At 35.0% G+C, this 18,741-nt stretch overlaps 5 protein-coding genes across 5 annotated transcripts; 3 read left to right on the top strand and 2 right to left on the bottom strand.

The window, feature by feature from the left end:
• Positions 1-3,319: 3,319 nt before the first annotated feature.
• Positions 3,320-6,971, top strand: DMR6 (2-oxoglutarate (2OG) and Fe(II)-dependent oxygenase superfamily protein). The gene is made up of 4 exons (XM_011077585.3): positions 3,320-3,604; positions 3,870-4,117; positions 5,799-6,123; positions 6,199-6,971. The coding sequence occupies exons 1-4, from the start codon at positions 3,407-3,409 to the stop codon at positions 6,463-6,465; spliced, it is 1,038 nt and encodes a 345-aa protein (XP_011075887.1). The 5' UTR covers positions 3,320-3,406; the 3' UTR covers positions 6,466-6,971.
• Positions 6,972-7,803: 832 nt separating this feature from the next.
• Positions 7,804-9,984, bottom strand: LOC105160270 (caffeic acid 3-O-methyltransferase 2). Its single transcript, XM_011077584.3, has 4 exons — positions 9,423-9,984; positions 8,520-8,830; positions 8,348-8,412; positions 7,804-8,265 (listed from the first exon to the last, which is right to left on the bottom strand). Exons 1-4 carry the CDS (start codon positions 9,842-9,844, stop codon positions 7,969-7,971), a joined length of 1,095 nt encoding a protein of 364 aa, XP_011075886.2. The 5' UTR covers positions 9,845-9,984; the 3' UTR covers positions 7,804-7,968.
• A 2,282-nt stretch (positions 9,985-12,266) lies between these two features.
• On the top strand, positions 12,267-14,020 carry LOC105160269 (RPM1 interacting protein 13). Its single transcript, XM_011077583.3, has 3 exons — positions 12,267-12,687; positions 13,335-13,421; positions 13,533-14,020. Exons 1-3 carry the CDS (start codon positions 12,388-12,390, stop codon positions 13,656-13,658), a joined length of 513 nt encoding a protein of 170 aa, XP_011075885.1. The 5' UTR covers positions 12,267-12,387; the 3' UTR covers positions 13,659-14,020.
• Positions 14,021-15,106: 1,086 nt separating this feature from the next.
• LOC105160268 (nascent polypeptide-associated complex subunit alpha-like protein 2) lies at positions 15,107-16,837 on the top strand. Its single transcript, XM_011077582.3, has 4 exons — positions 15,107-15,265; positions 15,369-15,471; positions 16,122-16,240; positions 16,321-16,837. Exons 1-4 carry the CDS (start codon positions 15,218-15,220, stop codon positions 16,669-16,671), a joined length of 621 nt encoding a protein of 206 aa, XP_011075884.1. The 5' UTR covers positions 15,107-15,217; the 3' UTR covers positions 16,672-16,837.
• Positions 16,838-16,963: 126 nt separating this feature from the next.
• On the bottom strand, positions 16,964-18,677 carry LOC105160267 (peroxidase 5). Its single transcript, XM_011077581.3, has 4 exons — positions 18,345-18,677; positions 17,999-18,190; positions 17,750-17,915; positions 16,964-17,490 (listed from the first exon to the last, which is right to left on the bottom strand). The coding sequence occupies exons 1-4, from the start codon at positions 18,552-18,554 to the stop codon at positions 17,081-17,083; spliced, it is 978 nt and encodes a 325-aa protein (XP_011075883.1). The 5' UTR covers positions 18,555-18,677; the 3' UTR covers positions 16,964-17,080.
• Between the last annotated feature and the right edge of the window lie 64 nt (positions 18,678-18,741).

Below are 18,741 nucleotides of genomic sequence, written 5' to 3'. Positions count from 1 at the left end.
AACTGATGGGATAGTCATTTCTCAATCTCATTATGTTAAGAAGATAATTGAGAAATTTGGTTATCAAAACAGTAGAATTGCTATAACACCATATGATCCTTCTGTAGCTTTATTCAAAAATGAAAGTGGTGTTTCGGTTGCACAGCTAAGGTATTCCCAAATTATTCGGAGCTTACAGTATCTGGCAAATGGCACTAGACCAGATATATCTTTTTCTGTCTCTAAGCTGGCTAGATACACTAGTTGTCCTGACAAAACTCATTGGGGTGCTTTGGATAGAGTACTAAGATACTTAAAGGGCTCGGTGTCACTGGCCATACATTATGGCAGATTCCCAGCTATTCTTGAGGGATATAGTGATGCTAGCTGGATAGCCAAAAACTCTGGGAGTAATGGGTGCTCAGGATATATTTTTACCTTAGAAGGGGGCACAGTCTCCTGGAAGTCTGCAATACAGACTTTGATAACCCGGTCTACGTTTGAAGCCGAGTTATGTGCGTTAGATACGACTGGTACCGAGGCAGAATGGCTATTTGGGTTGTTATTACAACTTCCCATTGTAAGTCAGCCTCTTTCACCGATTGTTGTACATTGTGATAGCCAAACCACAATAGCAAAGGTGATGAGTCGTAAATACAATCAAAAGACCCAACGACACATCCAAGTTAGACTGAAGTCTATAAGGGCATTAGTGTCAGACAGAGTAATGGGCATTGACTTTGTGGGAACAAAGGACAATGTGGTTGATCCTTTGACGAAAGGATTGAATCTGTCACAAGTTCATAAGTCCAGATTGAGGATGGGATTGAAAACCCATCAGTAATATATCTACGACGAAAACTAAACCTTTTGAGTGGATATCCCACAAAGAAGGTTCAATGTGGTATCAACAAGTCGTAAGGGTATGTCAGAGCACCAAATGGACTGATACTCTGTATCTGGAGTCTGTCCCCTGAAATTTTGGAAGGTGCTACTGCAAGTATAGTAAGAGTTTATCTCTGATTGGGGTCAAGTCTTTTAAGACGAGATGCTAGCAGTGCATCCCTGGAGATGCCCAACTAAGTGAATGTCGTTGTTTGGCCGCAACTAAGAAATTGGGTTATTCCTGAAAGCATTCATGAACAGGATCAGGACACATAGCCTAAGTCTCAAACCTAAAGATCAACACAAAGCTGGTGGCTTGTTGTTACTGACAGACGTTGTTACACTCACAGGCTTAAATTCAAGGCTTAGTTCCATTTAACCTGGTGACAACTGACATTAGATAACTTAGACAGTGGTTCAAATCAGAAGGTACCATTGTTGAAAGCAAGTCATGGAAACTTGAGTTCAAATCTATGAGTTTGTGTGGGATTGTTGTATTTGAATTTGAAACTCACATATTTGAAGAGGAAATCATTTCTCTCATTATGGCCAATTTTTCAGCATGCTGTTACAAAATAATTTTTGTTGTTTCGTGTGGAAATTCATGGCTGATTTCAAATGGGGTTTTAAGGTAATTCATGGTTGTTTTTAATTGGTTTTTAAGTCATTTTATGGCTGCATTAGTAGGCCATTATTGGCTGCATTAGTGTGAGGAGTAGCCATACCTATATAAAGGCCATTCCTCATGCTTGTCAAAACACACAAACATTTGATCAATTCCCCTCTTTTCTTGAAGTCTCTCTTCGTTTCTCTATAAAATATTTAATAGATTTGAACTTAGTTTTAGTAACAAGCTTTTGAGTGTTGTTCGAGGTGTTCTTCGGTATAGTGCTAAAATTGAAAGAACTGTAACCGTCTTATCCTGGGAGAAATTACATTGGACCCGGTGCACTGCTGATACGGGGCGTATATTTTCTTCAAGGCAAGCAGTAATTCTGCGATTCGGTTAAATTAACAACTTCAAATTGGACTGAGAATTGTTACGATACAATTCTCGTTGTAAGTTTTCGATTTAAATTTCTTGTCCTAAATGGCGTTTCTAATTGCTTTATATTACTTGTTCCAACGTGGCTTTATTTGCTTTTGATTTCTCAAATCCGATTATAATATTTCAAAACGTCGTTTTGATTGCTTGAAACCAAATATTTATCCAACAAGCTTGACCTCGAGCTCGAGTCAATCAAAATTGGTCGAGCTTGACTCATTGACAACTCTAGTAGCAACCCCTTATGCACGTTTACTATAATTCCATACCATCAATGTAGAAAAAATTCCAAATCCTAAGCATGATACGGAAATATAAATATAATGGTGAATAATAAGGATATATGAAAATCAAACAAATACTTGTAGTAATTTTGTTCAGATTATGGAATAAACTAAGTGATTTAGATTTTTTAAAAATGAAAATCAATAATGATTATGGTTTAATCTAAAATCAAGGATAGAAATTAGAAAGAAGACGGAACGACTAAGCAATATGTCTCAGCTGTGGAGTGAAGTCATTGAATTGAATTGGGTACATAAAATCATCATGTGGACCTCTTAATCGACACATATAGTCAAGTTTAATAATGATATTCATAGACTTGGAGTTGGTCATGCCATTGACTCTAAAAATTTCCAACAATAATTTTTCTTGGAAAACATCCTACGTAATAATAACAAGAAAAATAGATGAATATATACTCTATCAGTATCAATAATATTATTTTCTACTTTTATTTTTATAAGTCAGTCTTACGCGTTTTGATTTCACGTATACCATAAGTATGAAATAAGATAAAGTCTTGTTCACGTGTGTTATTATCCAAGCATGAAATTTCCCTCTCCCTTTTCTTTTCTTTTCTTTTTTTTTTTTAATTCATCCAAAATATTGATTTTATTTATTAATTTGTAGTAACCCTACCTAAATAAAGTCCAAATGCATATACATACATATATATATATATTATATATATAAAAATATGTAAAATTAAAAATAATCATACCAAACTAACACATTTGTCAGCTTTACTTGATCCCAACCTATATATGGATAAACTCCACGGTCGTAATGGCGTAGACAAGCACCATTAACTAAATCTAAAACTAATTGCATTGGAGTTATCCCTTCTTTAGAAGAGGTTCTACCCCAAATCCTAGTTCATATGCATAATTAAACCAATTTAATATTTACGCCACCACGTACATATTATAGCTAATTAAGGATCCTAATTATTTTAAAAGAAAAGGAATATTTATCATTTACTTTTCTAAATAATTATTAATTTACAATCCTACTAGGTACTCACTAATATAATATATATGTATATATATATATATAATGACCCAATTACAGGTCAACCGTCAACTTCCCTTTCTTAACCATTGCCTATACATATAAAAACACTAGCTAGCTAGTTGGCTACTTCACCTCAACCCCGCGGGCCAAACACATCTCACTCATATCTCAGTTAATTCAGGGCTATATATATATCTCATGGAAACTCAGTTACTCTCCGCCGGCGTTCGGTTCTCAACTCTTCCTCCCAGCTATGTCCGCCCCGAGCCCGACAGGCCCAAACTCTTCCAAGTTGCAGACTACCACAATGCCCCAATCATCGATTTGGGCTGTGCTGACAGAACATTCATAGTCCAACAAATAGCACAAGCTTGTCAGAATTATGGGTTTTTTCAGGTCACTCTACCTCTTCTCTTTCAAATTAACATCAGCATGTTTATTACATTTTTCTACTACTCTACGTTCTTGACGTGTCATGATATAGCTGTCTGTTTCGATCTCACCTGTTATGAATCTTCGTATGTACTTTATAATCTCCTTTGACGTGGTGTGATAGTACACAATCACCATCATCATATATATATATATATATAGCATTAATGCTAATTCTTTCTCTTTTTTTTTTTTTTTCGTCTTCGTAATTTACGTATAAAATGAATAGGTTACAAATCATGGTGTGTTGAACGAAGTAGCAGAGAAGATGTTGGAGGTGGCGGATGAATTCTTCCATTTGCCGGTGGAAGAGAAGATGAAATTGTACTCAAATGATCCCTCCAAGACCACGAGGTTGAGTACAAGTTCTAACCCTCCAAAGGAGACAATTCACAATTGGAGAGATTATCTTAGGATTCACTGTCACCCTTTGGACAAATATGCTGAGGAATGGCCGACCAACCCCCCATCTTTCAGGTAATAATATCTTTGTTTTAGGGCATTCTTCATCATCTATGCATGCCTTTCATTCATACTATCATCTTAATTTAAGGGACCTTTTTTCTTGAAATGTAAATAAAGTTTAGAGTAAGCTAGACGACTTAATTTCTATATACAAGTGAAATCAAAACTTTACTTTTAGGTTTTTGATACGGAACTAGCTACTTCATACAGATATTTAGACTCAACGTTGAGTGTACGTAAAAGTGATCTTTTTATAATATTATATAATACGTGTAAATAGATATATAATAATTAATAAGAATATGTATTATTTAATAAAAATGGTAACAGAATAATTTTAAAATTGTCATTGAAATTAGTAGTTCGTATTTGATGAACACAACGTTCACATCCTAAATAATTAGGATTTGACCAATAATTTTTTAATATTCCACCGGCATATATATAATCAAATCTGCAATTTCAAGTCAATTGTTCATTCCTGTACCACGTGCGCCTGCATGAAATTAGTTATTTCACGTGCTCTGTGAAAGTCGCCGTCGTTTTACACAATGGACGGACATTGAAGCAACGGCTAATACCTTCCTGTCGGTGATTAATTATTTTTAAAAAATATACTTACAAGACAGAGTTGTGCACAAAATTTGAGCAATATTAATAAAAAAAAAAGAATAACTATATTTTAACTAATGTATGGACTTATTTGTTAAATAAAAGTAAATTTTATGGGTATTAAATGTAATTTTTCAAATCACAAAAAATTTATGTATAATTACATCAAATTTAAAAAAAAATAGATAAGCAAAAATAAATGTAAAAGCGCGTACGTCTAGAATAATTTTTTAGCATATATTTGACAGCTTTTTCACGCATTTTACGACATGCCGTATTGAAAATATAACTCCTATAAATATTCTTATTATTTAATGTGATTTCACCAATTTTGTAATAAAGTCATCATCGTAGTGACATCAGCTTAGAATATCAGCAACGGTGGCAGATGCTCTGAGTGTTAGACACGTATACAATTTTATGACATAAATCCGTGTTGACGTTGGCCAAATAAAAATTCAATTATTATTTTCAATTTTTTTTAATAGGTAAACTTGGAAGTAAATGCAAATAATTGAATATTGGGATGGCTTGTGTGGATCTTAATCGGCATTCCTAGATTTCGGCGATTGCTGTGGAAGACAACACTCTTAATTTTGTCTTTGATTTTCTTTACAATAATTTTTTATTTTAAAAAATTCCTCATGTCAACAATAAATTACAATATTTATAGTTTCTCTTAATATAGTTTAAGAATATATAACATATTTATTTATTTTCTGTTGAAAAAAATATATTTATCTATTTAAAATTTAATATAAAACTATATAGTTATTGGAGCAAAATTAAATTTAAAAAAGATTAAAAATGAAGGAGTACATCTTTGCACCACCGAAAGTAGAGACTCGTTGGAGATAATTACAAAACGACTTTGTTGCCCAACGAAGTTTTGTCGGATTTATGAAAGATGAGGTCCTAAAATATTTTATCTTCTTTTAAATTGATAAGGTTCTTAGCTCTTCAACAAAAAGGGCTTGCTTTAATAGTGAAAGGGACTTAGCATCAAAAGATTAGAATATTTCAAGATTCTACTTCTCTTATATTTATTTTAAATTAATCTCATCTCTGCATCGTACGTAAGGGAAATCGTGGGCAACTATTGCGTGGAAATCCGACAACTTGGGCTGAGATTGCAAGAACTTATATCAGAGAGTTTGGGGCTGCACAAAGACTACATCAACAAGACTTTAGGCGAACAGGGCCAGCATATGGCCATTAATTACTACCCGCCCTGCCCTGAGCCCGAACTCACATACGGCCTTCCAGCCCACACTGACCCCAATACCCTTACAATTCTCCTCCAGGACACCAAAGTGGCGGGCCTTCAATTGCTCAAGGATGACAAATGGTTGGCCGTTAAACCCATCCCTAATGCATTTGTCGTTAATCTTGGTGATCAATTGCAGGTAAGCTTTGTTCTAGGTACTTATCCTAATTACATAATAATTGTAATTCACTGATTATCTGTTTATCATATGTAGGCACTGAGCAACACAAAGTACAAAAGCAGTTGGCATCGAGCGGTAGTGAACACTCACCATCCAAGAGTTTCTGTAGCTTCCTTCTTGTGCCCGTCCGACACTGCTGTAATAAAAGCTCCAAAGGAACTCATTGGAGATGAATCACAGGCCATTTATAGGGACTACACGTACGCAGAGTATTACGACAAGTTTTGGAGCAGAAACCTAGACCAAGGACACTGTTTGGAACTTTTCAAGAATACTGAAAGAGGGTTGAGCTCTCTCTAAGATATTGTTCATCTCTGAGTTGGCGAATCAATGTTTATGAGAATAATTAAGGGCAAAAATGCGAGCAAGCCCCTTTGTGATATTGCAATTGAACAAATGATCCCCTGTAAAAAAATAATAGCAATTTATCTTTCTATATTTTTTAAAATGAAGCAATTTACCTCCTGTATTTTTCTGAGGAGGAGGAGGTAAATTGCTTCATTTTGAAAAACATAGTGAGGTAAATTGTTATTTTTTTTTATAGAAGATAAATTTATTCATTCACGATATCACATGAAGGTAAATTGCATTCAATTAAGATTTCATGTTAATAAAACTCTTATCAGGATTTGTGAATAAATCCTTAAGATCCACACAGCAAGATTGCAAGGATTAGGGATGAAATATGTATTAGCCAATATTAATGCTCCAATTAATTATGTGAAAAAGTGTCAATTATAATGGACGTTGTAATCCTGTTTTTGTAATGTAATGGTAATCACGTCGCACTTGGAACATCATCATAATATATAGATTCGTTTTTTGGGTGTTTTATGGAGATAGAGAGTGAAAAATAAAGATAAATAAGTGTGTGTCAGAGATAGTATGTATGTTTGGATTTGTTTTTGAAGATAATTTAAAATAAGTATTGTATGTTTAATGTTGTATTTTGGGAGACAAAAATTACTATTCATTGTCAAATCATGTCTTTTTTATATATATTTATGTATATGTATGTATTTATGATAAAACAGTTTAAAACACCTAAATAAGGTGTTTCTAAATTATAGCAAACATTGGATATGTTTTCCTCTAAAGCTGGAGTAAGGAATTGTCCACCTCACCGCTCTGAAGAGTAGTGACCCTCTTGTTTTGCACGCCTATAGAGAGAAACTCCAAAAAAATAGTACCAACGCAACATCGAAAGAAAGAGCAATCAACTATATGCTTAACTCATGCCCCAGGAATCCCTAGGCACAGGAGGTACGAGTTAATCTTTTACTAGAGGGAAAGCTGGGGAAAAGCATAGAGTGTCGAGAGCTGATGTCCAAAAGATAACTTGAAAATGAAAACAAATATAGTGAATGGTTATACTACATGTTGCGTTTTCAAATGTCTGACGGAGTAGTTTTTTTATTGTTAAATCTAGATTTTATTTCACAAAATTGTATATATTCATTCAATATAAATATATGTAATCATATTGATAAAGTTATATCATCTAAATATTTTAAAAAATATATATTTTATATACGACATTAATTTAAAATAAGAAACCAATGTGTTAGTCGGATGCTGGATCGGCAGGTTGCACATTTAGGTTTTTTATAATATTAAAATGATATGTCATACTCTCCATTAAATCAAACGGAAAAAACCTTTATTAAGTAACAAGTGGGCAACAAACTTATTTATACAAGAAGACAATATTAATCCCAGTTTCTTCTCTCTCTCTCTCTCTCTAATAGAGGAGGAACCCACGAACACACTCAAGAATCAAGAAATTATGTGGGGGTTTGAGATTCATTTACGCAATTCCATGATCCAAGAATTGTGAGCACAGCAAACTTTGTCGAACCCTTTAAATCCAGCCCCTTGAGCCAGGGTCTGAAATTCCTTTTCTGTCCGTTCCTTACCACCCGGGTTGTGGGCCAACATTATCACATCTATATGGACCACATTCTTAGTGGCCAGCCCTGTGTCGGGTGCCTCTGGCAGAATGCACTCAACCAATATTACCTTTCCATTCTCTGGAAGTGCTTCGTAGCAGTTCTTCAAGAATTTCAGGCAGTGTTCATCACTCCAATCATGACATATCCACTGCAACAACATTTTCAAACTATTAAACTAATTGTGAAATTTAATCATCATCAAAATTATACATTTTCTCGAATTTAATCACCTTCATGAAAATGGCATCTCCTTTAGGCACGCTCACAAACATGTCGCCACCGACATGCTCCACTCCTGCATAACATTTTTTTTTTTCCGACTTAGGTTAGAATTAATGCATACTGGATGCTTTATTATAAAAAATTCAATTAGAGTTAGGAAAAATAGAATTAATTAAAGACCTGGATAAGATGGAGCATCTTCAATAACATGGGACAAATCAAAATTAATGCCCTTAATTGAAGGATACTTGGAGACGATCATACTAAGCGTGGCCCCTGTTCCTCCACCAACATCCACCACTGTTTTCAAACCTTGAAACCCATTGTATGTTTCAAGAATCTTCTTCATGATAATGGTGGAATGGTTAGACATTCCTTGGTTGAACACTTTGTTGAATCTTGGGTCCGTCCCATGGTAATCGAATGCAGTCATACCATATGCCTTGTTGAACGGAATTCCTCCATCAAGAACAGCATCTTTAAGGTGGTACCTGTATTTATAGAAATAAAAATTTGAACATATTAATAATATCTATGTATATAATATCGCACATTAAAATGTTGCAGGTTTCTTGTATTAGGGAAATTAATTCTGGATGGAATTTCAGTTTAGTAGTTTGAATAGCATTTATTGAATTATATTAAAAGAAACTGAGATTGTAGGTAGCGATATATGATTGTGATTGGAAGTTTCTGGTCACCAACCGTGGTACCCACCACTTGAGCATAAAGTCCATTGTTTTCACCTTAACTGATAAGATGTTATTTATCAGTGGCAAGCATACGAAAGAGGTGGGGTTGGTGCGTAGTAGGTAAAGATAATTGACTCTAATTAGATCAGATAAGCATCACCCTTCTCAATTTATAATAAATGACTTTTATACTTTATTCACAACTTCTTCTAATCTAGGCAAAAAAAATCTACTCAAAAAAAAAAAAAGAAAAAAGAAAGAAATACTTTTTTTCAACATTTCTCATTAGTCCACGATAAATATTGAACTGCAAAATATTTTAAATTTCTCAAATAATAATTATTATTGTAGTAATAAGTAATTAATTGTAAGAAGAAATTAACTTAATTACCAGCTCTCCATGAGGATCTTATCCTGGTTCATGAGCAACAAAGGAGCCATAGAAACTCCGTCATCGTTCTTCGTCAGGAACTTGCAAACCGGCGCCAAACCATACAGCCGTTCAACACCGCCGTCGGGCAGCTTTTTCAGGCTGCAATTTACAACGGAGTAGCTTGCGAGAAGGCGGAGGATTCTGTCGAGCATGACATGGGCCTCAGGGTTGGAGGTGGGGAGCTGGGCGGCGAGTTCCGCAGGCGAAACAAAGGCGCCGGGGCCAGCTTTCTTGATGAGCTCGAGCAGGTCGAGTTCTATGGCGGATTTGAGAACCATAGGCAGCACGGAAAAACTAGCCAGCTGCATGGCGAACAAACACGACTCTTCTTCTGAAGAATCGATTGTTGAAGTTTCAGGAATTTGGGTTGTTGAGCCCATATTGAAATTCAGAATGAAATAATGTGAAGGTTTGTGTTTGTTTTTGGTTTGGTGTGGTGGAGAAGTGGAGGAGGAGTGGGTATAAATGGCGCTTTGGGGCTCACCAACCCTTCTGGGTGGGGGTGGGGGTGAGGTAGCAACAGATCCCCAACTAGTCAAGCAATAATGATGACACTATCGATCTACATATACTTGTATAGAATTACATATACTTGTATAGAATACAAGAGTTGCACATTCCCTTCCTTTAGATGGGTATGACACAAAAACCACTTTCAGCTACAAGCTTGGCAAGCATGCTTTAGATCGAGAAACACTATATATTATATATTCTGAAATTATGATAAATATCCATTAATCAAATACAAATAAACTCTCGCATGCTCCACTCACTTGTCATTAATAATTTAATTCTCTATTTATAAAAAAATGTCATACCTTAATTGTTGAAAAAATATGTGTTTGAGTATATTAATTAGTGAACATGTTGAATATTGAAGCTTGTTCCAATTGGTGAACATAGTTTTTAGAGGTCAATTACATGTTCTAATTAAAGCCACGTAAAATTCAACAAATGTATATATATATATATATATTTGGATGATGAAGGAAGGAAAATCGGAGTATGAACACAAGACAAAACTACTACTATATAAAATCCTTTTATTTTTCTATCATCGTAAAGAACAAGTGATGTGTCTGAACTTGATTAAGCTAAATCTTTTCTTTTTGAATAGTCATGATCAATATTCCATATACATCAAGACCATGTTAAAAGTCTATTTATCTTTTGAGCAAAAAGAATAAAAAAACAATATTATATAAAAGCATGTAAATTAGGAAAATGTACACACACGTATATATATATATATTGATTAATTATTAGGCTATTCAATGCATTTTCTGTCAGTATTTTAGGTCATTTTATATTTTCATTCTTTAACTTTCTATTATAGTATTTTGGTCCTGTATTTTTTTTAATTTTTACGGATTTAATTTTTTTTTTGCCAGAGTTCTCTTTTCCAACAGAAAACATTGCATGTGTCTCTCACGTGACATTTTAAAATTGAGGCTTTTATTTCTATTAATCCATTTATGCCGGTACTTTTGTTCTTTAACAATCTAGTGTAGTAAAGTCCTGCATCTTTTTAATTTTTTTTTTATTAAATTCCACCAATCTCGCTAGCGGAGGTAAACTTCAGCCAACAAAAAAATTGAATAGCAAAATTAAAAAAACATACGACTCAAATACTACACTAAAAAATTAAATAATGAAAAGATGTTACAAAACCATAAATACATTTATTCCTAACTATTACAATAATACCCAATGTTTGTAGGGTCCATCCATGTATAATAAGGTGAGTTGGTAGATCTCCACACAGGATGATTTCCTTTAATAATGATGAGAATAGATTAAACGTAATATCTAATTTAAGTAGTAATAACTAAATTAAGTACAAGAATTGCAGGCATTGCTTCAATTAATGGTCTATTCTCACATCATAACACAAGAATTGAACACACCGAATTACAAGTGATTAAATGCTATGAAGTAAAATGGAGTGCAGGTGTGATGATCCTTATTCCTCACCTAATCCCTTCTTTTTCCTTTTTTCTTTAATATATTTCAGTCTTTATGATAATTAAATACTAAGTACTGTTATTTGATGTATGTGGTTGTTGGGTGCTCATAAACATATATTTTTATTGAAATTTTTCAAATCACGTACAATTCATATGTAATTACGTATACCAAAATTCAAAAAATAACAGTATAATTATTCTTAATATATATGCATGAGTCTCGAGTAAAGATATTCTTAATATATCGTTACTTTCATTGTTGTAGTTTTTTTCTTTTTTTATCCTAATTAATGTATCAAAAATGTCAAGAAAACAGGACTTTTTTTTAAAAAATATTGAAATCACATTTGATGAAGCTAATTAATCTGTATAATATTGCATTGGTGGTTTTGTTTGAATTGTACACCAATTATTATCGTTTTACGAAAAATTTATTTTAATTATATTTATAGATGAGATGGCAAATTAAGAAACCAGCCACGCATAGGAGATTCTTGTTTATCCATCATATCAAGATGTCGTAATCTCATCTAAGGTGGGGGATTTCTATTATTTGGTGACCTAATTTCGGAAATTATCGTCAGGATGACAACGTCGCCGCACCGCCCCATACCCCTAGGGTGTTGCAAATTACAACTGAAGGAAGGAAATAAATACTAAAATGTTTTACCTGACGTATAATACTGGAGAACATGGGCTGGGCATTACTATGGTCCAGCCCATCTTGAAGAGCTTCTTAGATGAATGGGCCCATTAGGCCCAAATGAGTACAAAACTGCGAGTACATGGCCCGGCCCACATGGGTGTGCATAACGTCTCTTTCTCTTCTCCCCCGGTTGCCTCACAGTTTCCAAATTTGAAAATCTCTAGCTCAAAATTTTCTGTGTTTCGAGCAGAAAGTCAGAACCACTCGTCTTCTAGGGTTTTGTCAATAAATGATCCCTCCTTAAACCAATATGGGTAGTCATTCCGTTGTTAAGAAGCCCCGTGTTGAGAAGATTTCTACAATGGCCGAAAAGAAAAGACAAGTGATTGAAATAGGTGATTCTTGCTCTTCCCCTGATAAAAAGGGCACTCCTTTGAGGCCCATTTTCTGTCTTAAAAATAGGGATGACATCAAGAAATTTGAGGAGCAGGAAGATTGCTTTATTCTTGAATTTGATCCCTACGATGATCTGGAAGTGCTGAAGTTATCTTTTCCAAAGGATTGCGGTAATGCTGAGGCTGACGTGCGTGTAGTTGCTGAGAAAGGGCAGGTGATTCCTCAGTTCTTCTTAATGCGTTTAAGTTTTTTAATTCTCAGTGGGTTTTTTATGCTCATTTGCTAAAATGGGCGATCATTTATGTTATAAAGTTTGAAAATTTGTAAAAGGGGTTTGTTTCCTTTTCAATTTCGTGAAATTGGTGTTTCTTTGCTTCAGAATGTAAAGAATGGCAGGCTTCTTTTCAGCATTAAATTCAAACCTTTCAACTGTGCAATGCTGTTTGAGTTATGAATACAGAATCAATTCATATTTTCAGGGGCCAACAAAAGACGCTTCATCTATGCATTTATTTTATAAATGGAGGAGTTATTTAATATTTTGCACTTATTACTTAAGAGGCATTCGCCCTTTCCTATATAGTTTGGCAATTGAAGTATCAGAAGCGACACTTGCAAGTTTTTGGAACTATTGCTAGAGCTTAAATTTCCCTCATTGTGGAGCTGGATATACAGATATAGAAGTGAAAATATGTAGTTTACATATATATGAAGATAGCTGTTCCCACATTGAGCAGTATTTCTAGCACTTGTATAGAACTGATGGAACTGAATTAGTCCAGTTCATTTATTGCTTCTCTTAGAGCTGATACAACTGACTGACTGACTTTTCTTCATTTCCATCTTGGGACGATTGAATAGGTGGCATGCAGAGATTATCCGCATCCGAGGCACACATGTGCGAAATATCCATTTGAGAAGACACCTCATGACAGTCACTGCAAACTGGTATCACTTTTCTTGTTCTTTGTTTCTTGAGTGATTGGTTTAGTGATGGTTGTTACACAGATTATGGTTCTGAGTTTTTGTTGAATACTTGCTTGCTTTCATTATATGCAGTGCTACTGCTACGTTTGCGATTCATCTGCTCCTTGTTCAAAGTGGGCTAATCACTGCCATGCATTCAACAATGAATCTTGGAACCAAGAAAAGAAGCTGAGGAGACGAGATGTCAAGACTATATAATGTAACTGATGATAATGGACTGTAAGATAGGTATCAAGAACTCATAGGCATCTGAACTAGTGTATAGATATGCCAGGACGGTTGCTAGGTCATGAGAATGGAGAAAAAGGTGCATTTACGTTTGATAGCATCCTGCTCATGCATCGGTTAACATTTTGTATAGTTTAATGCGAAGTATATTATAGGAAGTGGAGTGAAATTGAAAATGGAAATACTGTTTAAGTTGAGCACTATGTTTCTTGTTTTAAGTTGATTATGAATCAGCTTAATCTGAGATATGTATCCTTTTGATTTTGAATATCTGATACATAATCATCATTTGAGGAAAATTTCCATGTTCGAATAAAAACAGGTTTTCTGGACGACAATGTAAGACTATTATTCTATTTCTCCAACACTACCCTATTGTTTACATGATTGGAGAAACAATTGTATGTTTGAACTGTTTGCATTATAAATTTTTCTCTTTTTTTAAAATAAAAGCCCAACTCAAATAATGGAACCCTAATTAAAAAGTTTGATATAGTCATGAAAAAAAAAAAGAAAAAAGAAACTCCACTGATCTCCTCCAATTTGAACCAAATTCCAACTCTTTGAAGTTTAAATTCTTGGAGAGTTCTCAAATTCTACTCCCACGAAAAAATAATTTGTAGGCACTTCAATCATTGTGGTTCGGAAATCATAAAATCATATAGATTAGAGTGCAAAAGAATAGAAAAATAAGACAATGGTTTTTTTTAAAAAAATTTTCTCATAATTATAAATATTCTTTATCATTTAAAATAATTACAAATACCACATCCTGATAGACCATTGTAGGAAATTTGTTAGGTGAACGTTAATCCTAGAGCGATGTTTGTAATTTTTAAAAAAATGAGAAATAATTTGTAATGAAGATAAAACTTTAGTGGAATTTGTTCTAATCTATACCAAAAAAATATTAAGGCAAAATAACAACTATCTCTCTTGTGGTTTAGCATAATTACGGGTACTCCCCTCAAATGAAAAATACTATCATCAAATGAAAAATAATTATGCAGTCTTTAAATGGTGAAGTGAACATTACTATTTTATCCTTGTTGTTTATTTAAAAAATAAAAAAATATAAAAATTTTGAGATTTTTGGGCAAAGAAAATAATCTATAGGGAATATTAGTTTATAAAAACATTTTAAAAATTATAATATATATAATTCAAAAGGACATTTTGGTTAATTTACCATAAAAATTGAATGAAAACCTAACAGAATGAGTTTGTTTTTACACGAGAGTTAAAATTAGAAGAGTATTTTTATAATTTCTCAAGTAATAAGAAGTTATTTATAATTATGTCAAATTTAAATAAAAGTGATTGTAATTACCGAGAAGGAGACGAGGTCGTTTTAAGTTTGCATGGGCCAGACGGTTAAAGCTGAAGAAGCCCAGAAGAGTTGGGCTGGAGCCTAAAGCACGAACCCTAGAAATAAAAACTCATGCATTCGTTATCTCTTCCACGTAACAAACTCGCTCTATCCGCAACTCTCACAGTCACAGCTCCCCAATACTCGACCAGAAGCCGCCATGCCAGGTCCCGTCGTTGAAGAAACTGAAGCCCAGAAGAAGCTTGAGGTGCCCTTCAAAGTCTCCGAGAAATGCCCTTCCATTTGATATGTATTTGTAATTGTTTTTGTGCTCAAACCATTTCTTGTTCTTTAATGCTTTTTGGACTAAGGATGAGCCAGTGGTGGAGGACGTGAAGGAAGATGAGGAGCATGATGATGATGCTGCTGATGATTCTGATGATGAAGATGATGATAAGGATGATGGCACCCCAGGTCTCTCTCTCCCCCTCTCTCTTCTCCCTCTCTGTTCTGTGAACATTGTTTTGTTTTGCTTTTTTTTCTTTCATATTTATATATTTCTAGCTGGTAGTTCTCGTTCGTTTACTGTTTGTCTCGCTATTTACTGTATGAGGGAAAATGGTAGTTTTTAAAATTTTCAATCTTGTAAGTGGAAGCTTGAATTAATGAGAAAAAGGTTCTGTTCTGAAACATCTTTAGTCTTTCATCTAATATCTGAAATCCCAAGTATTTTGTAGAATTCAAGTTTCGTTTGTAACATCAGATATTCATTGGAGTGCTCTATGCCCATCAATTTGCCACATACGACTTAGCAATAATACCTTATTTCATTGCAATCCAATTAATTCATGGAACTTCCTTTCCTGTATGTTGTTAAGGAGCCCTGTTAGCCTTAACATTCTGAAGCTAGTTTCCATCACTTTCATTGTAGCAACTTCACTTATATTTTACCTTGTACTTAATATTTATTCTTCCTATGTTCTATAATTTGGTGTTTCCTTTAACCATTTATATTCTGATATTATGTTATTGATTTTCTTGCATTAGGTTTTTACCTTTTGTGGGTCCTAATTAAGTGTAGTAACTGCTGTAGTCGATGGGATGATGTTATTTTGATTGAACAGGTGCTAATGATAGTTCCAAGCAAAGCAGAAGTGAGAAGAAGAGTCGTAAGGCCATGTTGAAACTCGGGATGAAGCCTGTTACCGGTGTTAGTAGGGTCACAATTAAGAGAACCAAAAACGTAATCCTCTTTTCAATTCTTGTATTCACTATGCTGTTTATTTTTGTGATGATAGTTTAACCAAGCCTTGCTGTTTGCAGATATTGTTTTTCATCTCAAAACCGGATGTCTTCAAGAGCCCAAATTCGGAGACCTATGTCATTTTTGGAGAGGCCAAGATTGAAGATTTGAGTTCTCAGCTGCAGACTCAGGCCGCCCAACAATTCAGGATGCCCGACATGGGCTCTGTGATGTCGAAGCCAGAAGCAGCCACCACAGGTGTATCTGCACCAGCTGATGAAGAAGAAGAGGAGGTTGATGAGACTGATGTTGAGCCTCGTGACATTGATTTGGTCATGACACAAGCAGGAGTTTCCAGGACCAAGGCTGTCAAGGCTCTGAAGACTCACAATGGTGACATTGTTAGTGCCATCATGGAGTTGACAACCTAAACCAATTATAATTAGCCTAGCTTTTGAGGTTGCATTTTTTGTGATAATTTTTGGAATCATTGGTACAATTTATTTCATGGACACTGTTGTGTACCCAAATTGTGCCTTCTCTTGCTGTTTTAATTGAATCTTATTTAATGACGAAAATCAAGATTCTCTGGCCTGATGTCTATGCTTCTTAGGAAATAGTATCCAAACCTTATGCAGGCGGGCACCTGAATTTACTACAGTATCCATAAGCTCTACGGTTTTGGTGTAAAACTGAGGAGCAGATTGACTTTAGACATCATGATGAAGTAAAAACATTGAAGTTCTTGAGAAAGGATTACAACTTCATCCTTGCATGGAAATAATGTAGAAGTCAAACATCCATCCTTCCAGATTCCTCAGACCTCAATTGCACGAGCTTTCAGCTGTTGATCACTCTGCAATTTGCTCGAACCTCACCAGCATTACCAGTTAACACACCAATCTTTCCCATTTTCACCATTGCTGCAGCGAATTTGTTTCTCCAAAGGAATGGATTCTGCACATTTTGAACCACTTGGAATTGTGTTTGTGGGCTTGTCAACAGGGTTTGATCCGAGGTAAGCAGGCCTCTATTCGCGAGCACACCTTTGTAGTACCCGACGTCAGTGAACGCTGGGCTGGAAGGGTCCATGGGCACCACCAGGTTTGCATTTGAGTTCTGTGGGCACTTTTGCCTTAATTGGGCAGCATACGTGGTGTCTAAAGTTGGGTCCTGGCTTGAATTTGAGTTGAAATTGTAGAGTCTGTTAATGAAGGATGTGCAATGAGATCGGCCCAGAGTGTGTGCTCCTGCACATACATATTTATTCAAGAATTATTTATGTAATGATCCCAAAAGAAAATCATTAACACAAGGTAACCAAAAGATCCCGATATCTATGGACACTTCAAGTCATACACTATAATAACATGAACTGACTATGGTGCCATGTCACAAAACAGGCCCCAATACGAGATATCCGTACAAGTTTACACACTTCAAATTAATATAAAAGCGGACATGACAGACAAGAATATTGTCGTGATTAAGTGAGAGCCTTTAAATTACCAGAAAGTGTAACCATTTCTTCTTGTGTTAAACCCTTGGTTGCAAACATTTTTGTGAGTTGATTCACATCGAATGTAGGAGGTGGCAGGTTTGACAATGCCTCAGAAGCTACGGAAACTCTACCATCTCTCCTCCCAGCAGGGACATCATATCCAAGTCCTCCAGTCTGCAAAACAAGCGCGAAATTAAACAATGATTAACTGTGCACTGAATTATGAATAGCCAAATAGATATCTAGCATGTCCTTACGATCTCAATACTATCCCTAGCTGCAAAAGCCAGTATATCTGCACAAGAAACTACGCCTTTACAAATGGCTTCAAGCCTGGACTTTGCATTGTCAATGACTTCAAACCCTCGAAGGCTCGGATTATTGGGTGGAGCATCCTTCTCCGCCGTGTTTGATGGAGTGGAGTCTATCAGCACTGAGCCATCACACCCCTACACAAAGCATGCACCAAACAGGTTTGTTTTAGTCAAGCACTAAATACATAATTTCTGAGTTTATTTTCTGATTATATTTACTGTCTTTCTTGAACTATGATCTTAAGTTGGTATGAAGGTGTTTGTGATGTTTGTAAGTGTAATTTCTTACCCTGACAAAACAGTCATGGAAATGCAGTCTAACAAGGCCAGCAGCCACTCCTTTGTCTTTGATGAATCCAATTCTAACTTCTTGTTTCACGATCAACTCAGCCAAGCCACACGAACTTTGGTAGAACCCCACCTGAAGCTGAGCTTCTGACTCAACAATGTAAAGACAGACAAGCAACAAAATGAAAGCCTTAAGTTGTTTATAACTCATTTTTGCTTTCCTTGGGTTGTCTTGTTGATGTGTTCTTCCATTACAAAAAGCTATATATAGACAAAAACTCTGGTGCGTCAACTCATTTTTCTATCAAACTTAGTGCTAAATGACTGGCAATATGCTGTAGATGTCCTTTTAACTTGCTAACTAGAGTATAAGAAGTGAAATCTGAAGAAGAAAGGAC

Source organism: Sesamum indicum, linkage group LG4, assembly GCF_026168435.1.
Source record: "Sesamum indicum cultivar Baizhima isolate 11 linkage group LG4, ASM2616843v1, whole genome shotgun sequence".
Classification (NCBI taxonomy): domain Eukaryota; kingdom Viridiplantae; phylum Streptophyta; class Magnoliopsida; order Lamiales; family Pedaliaceae; genus Sesamum; species Sesamum indicum.
This window is presented reverse-complemented; position numbering and strand designations above follow the sequence as displayed.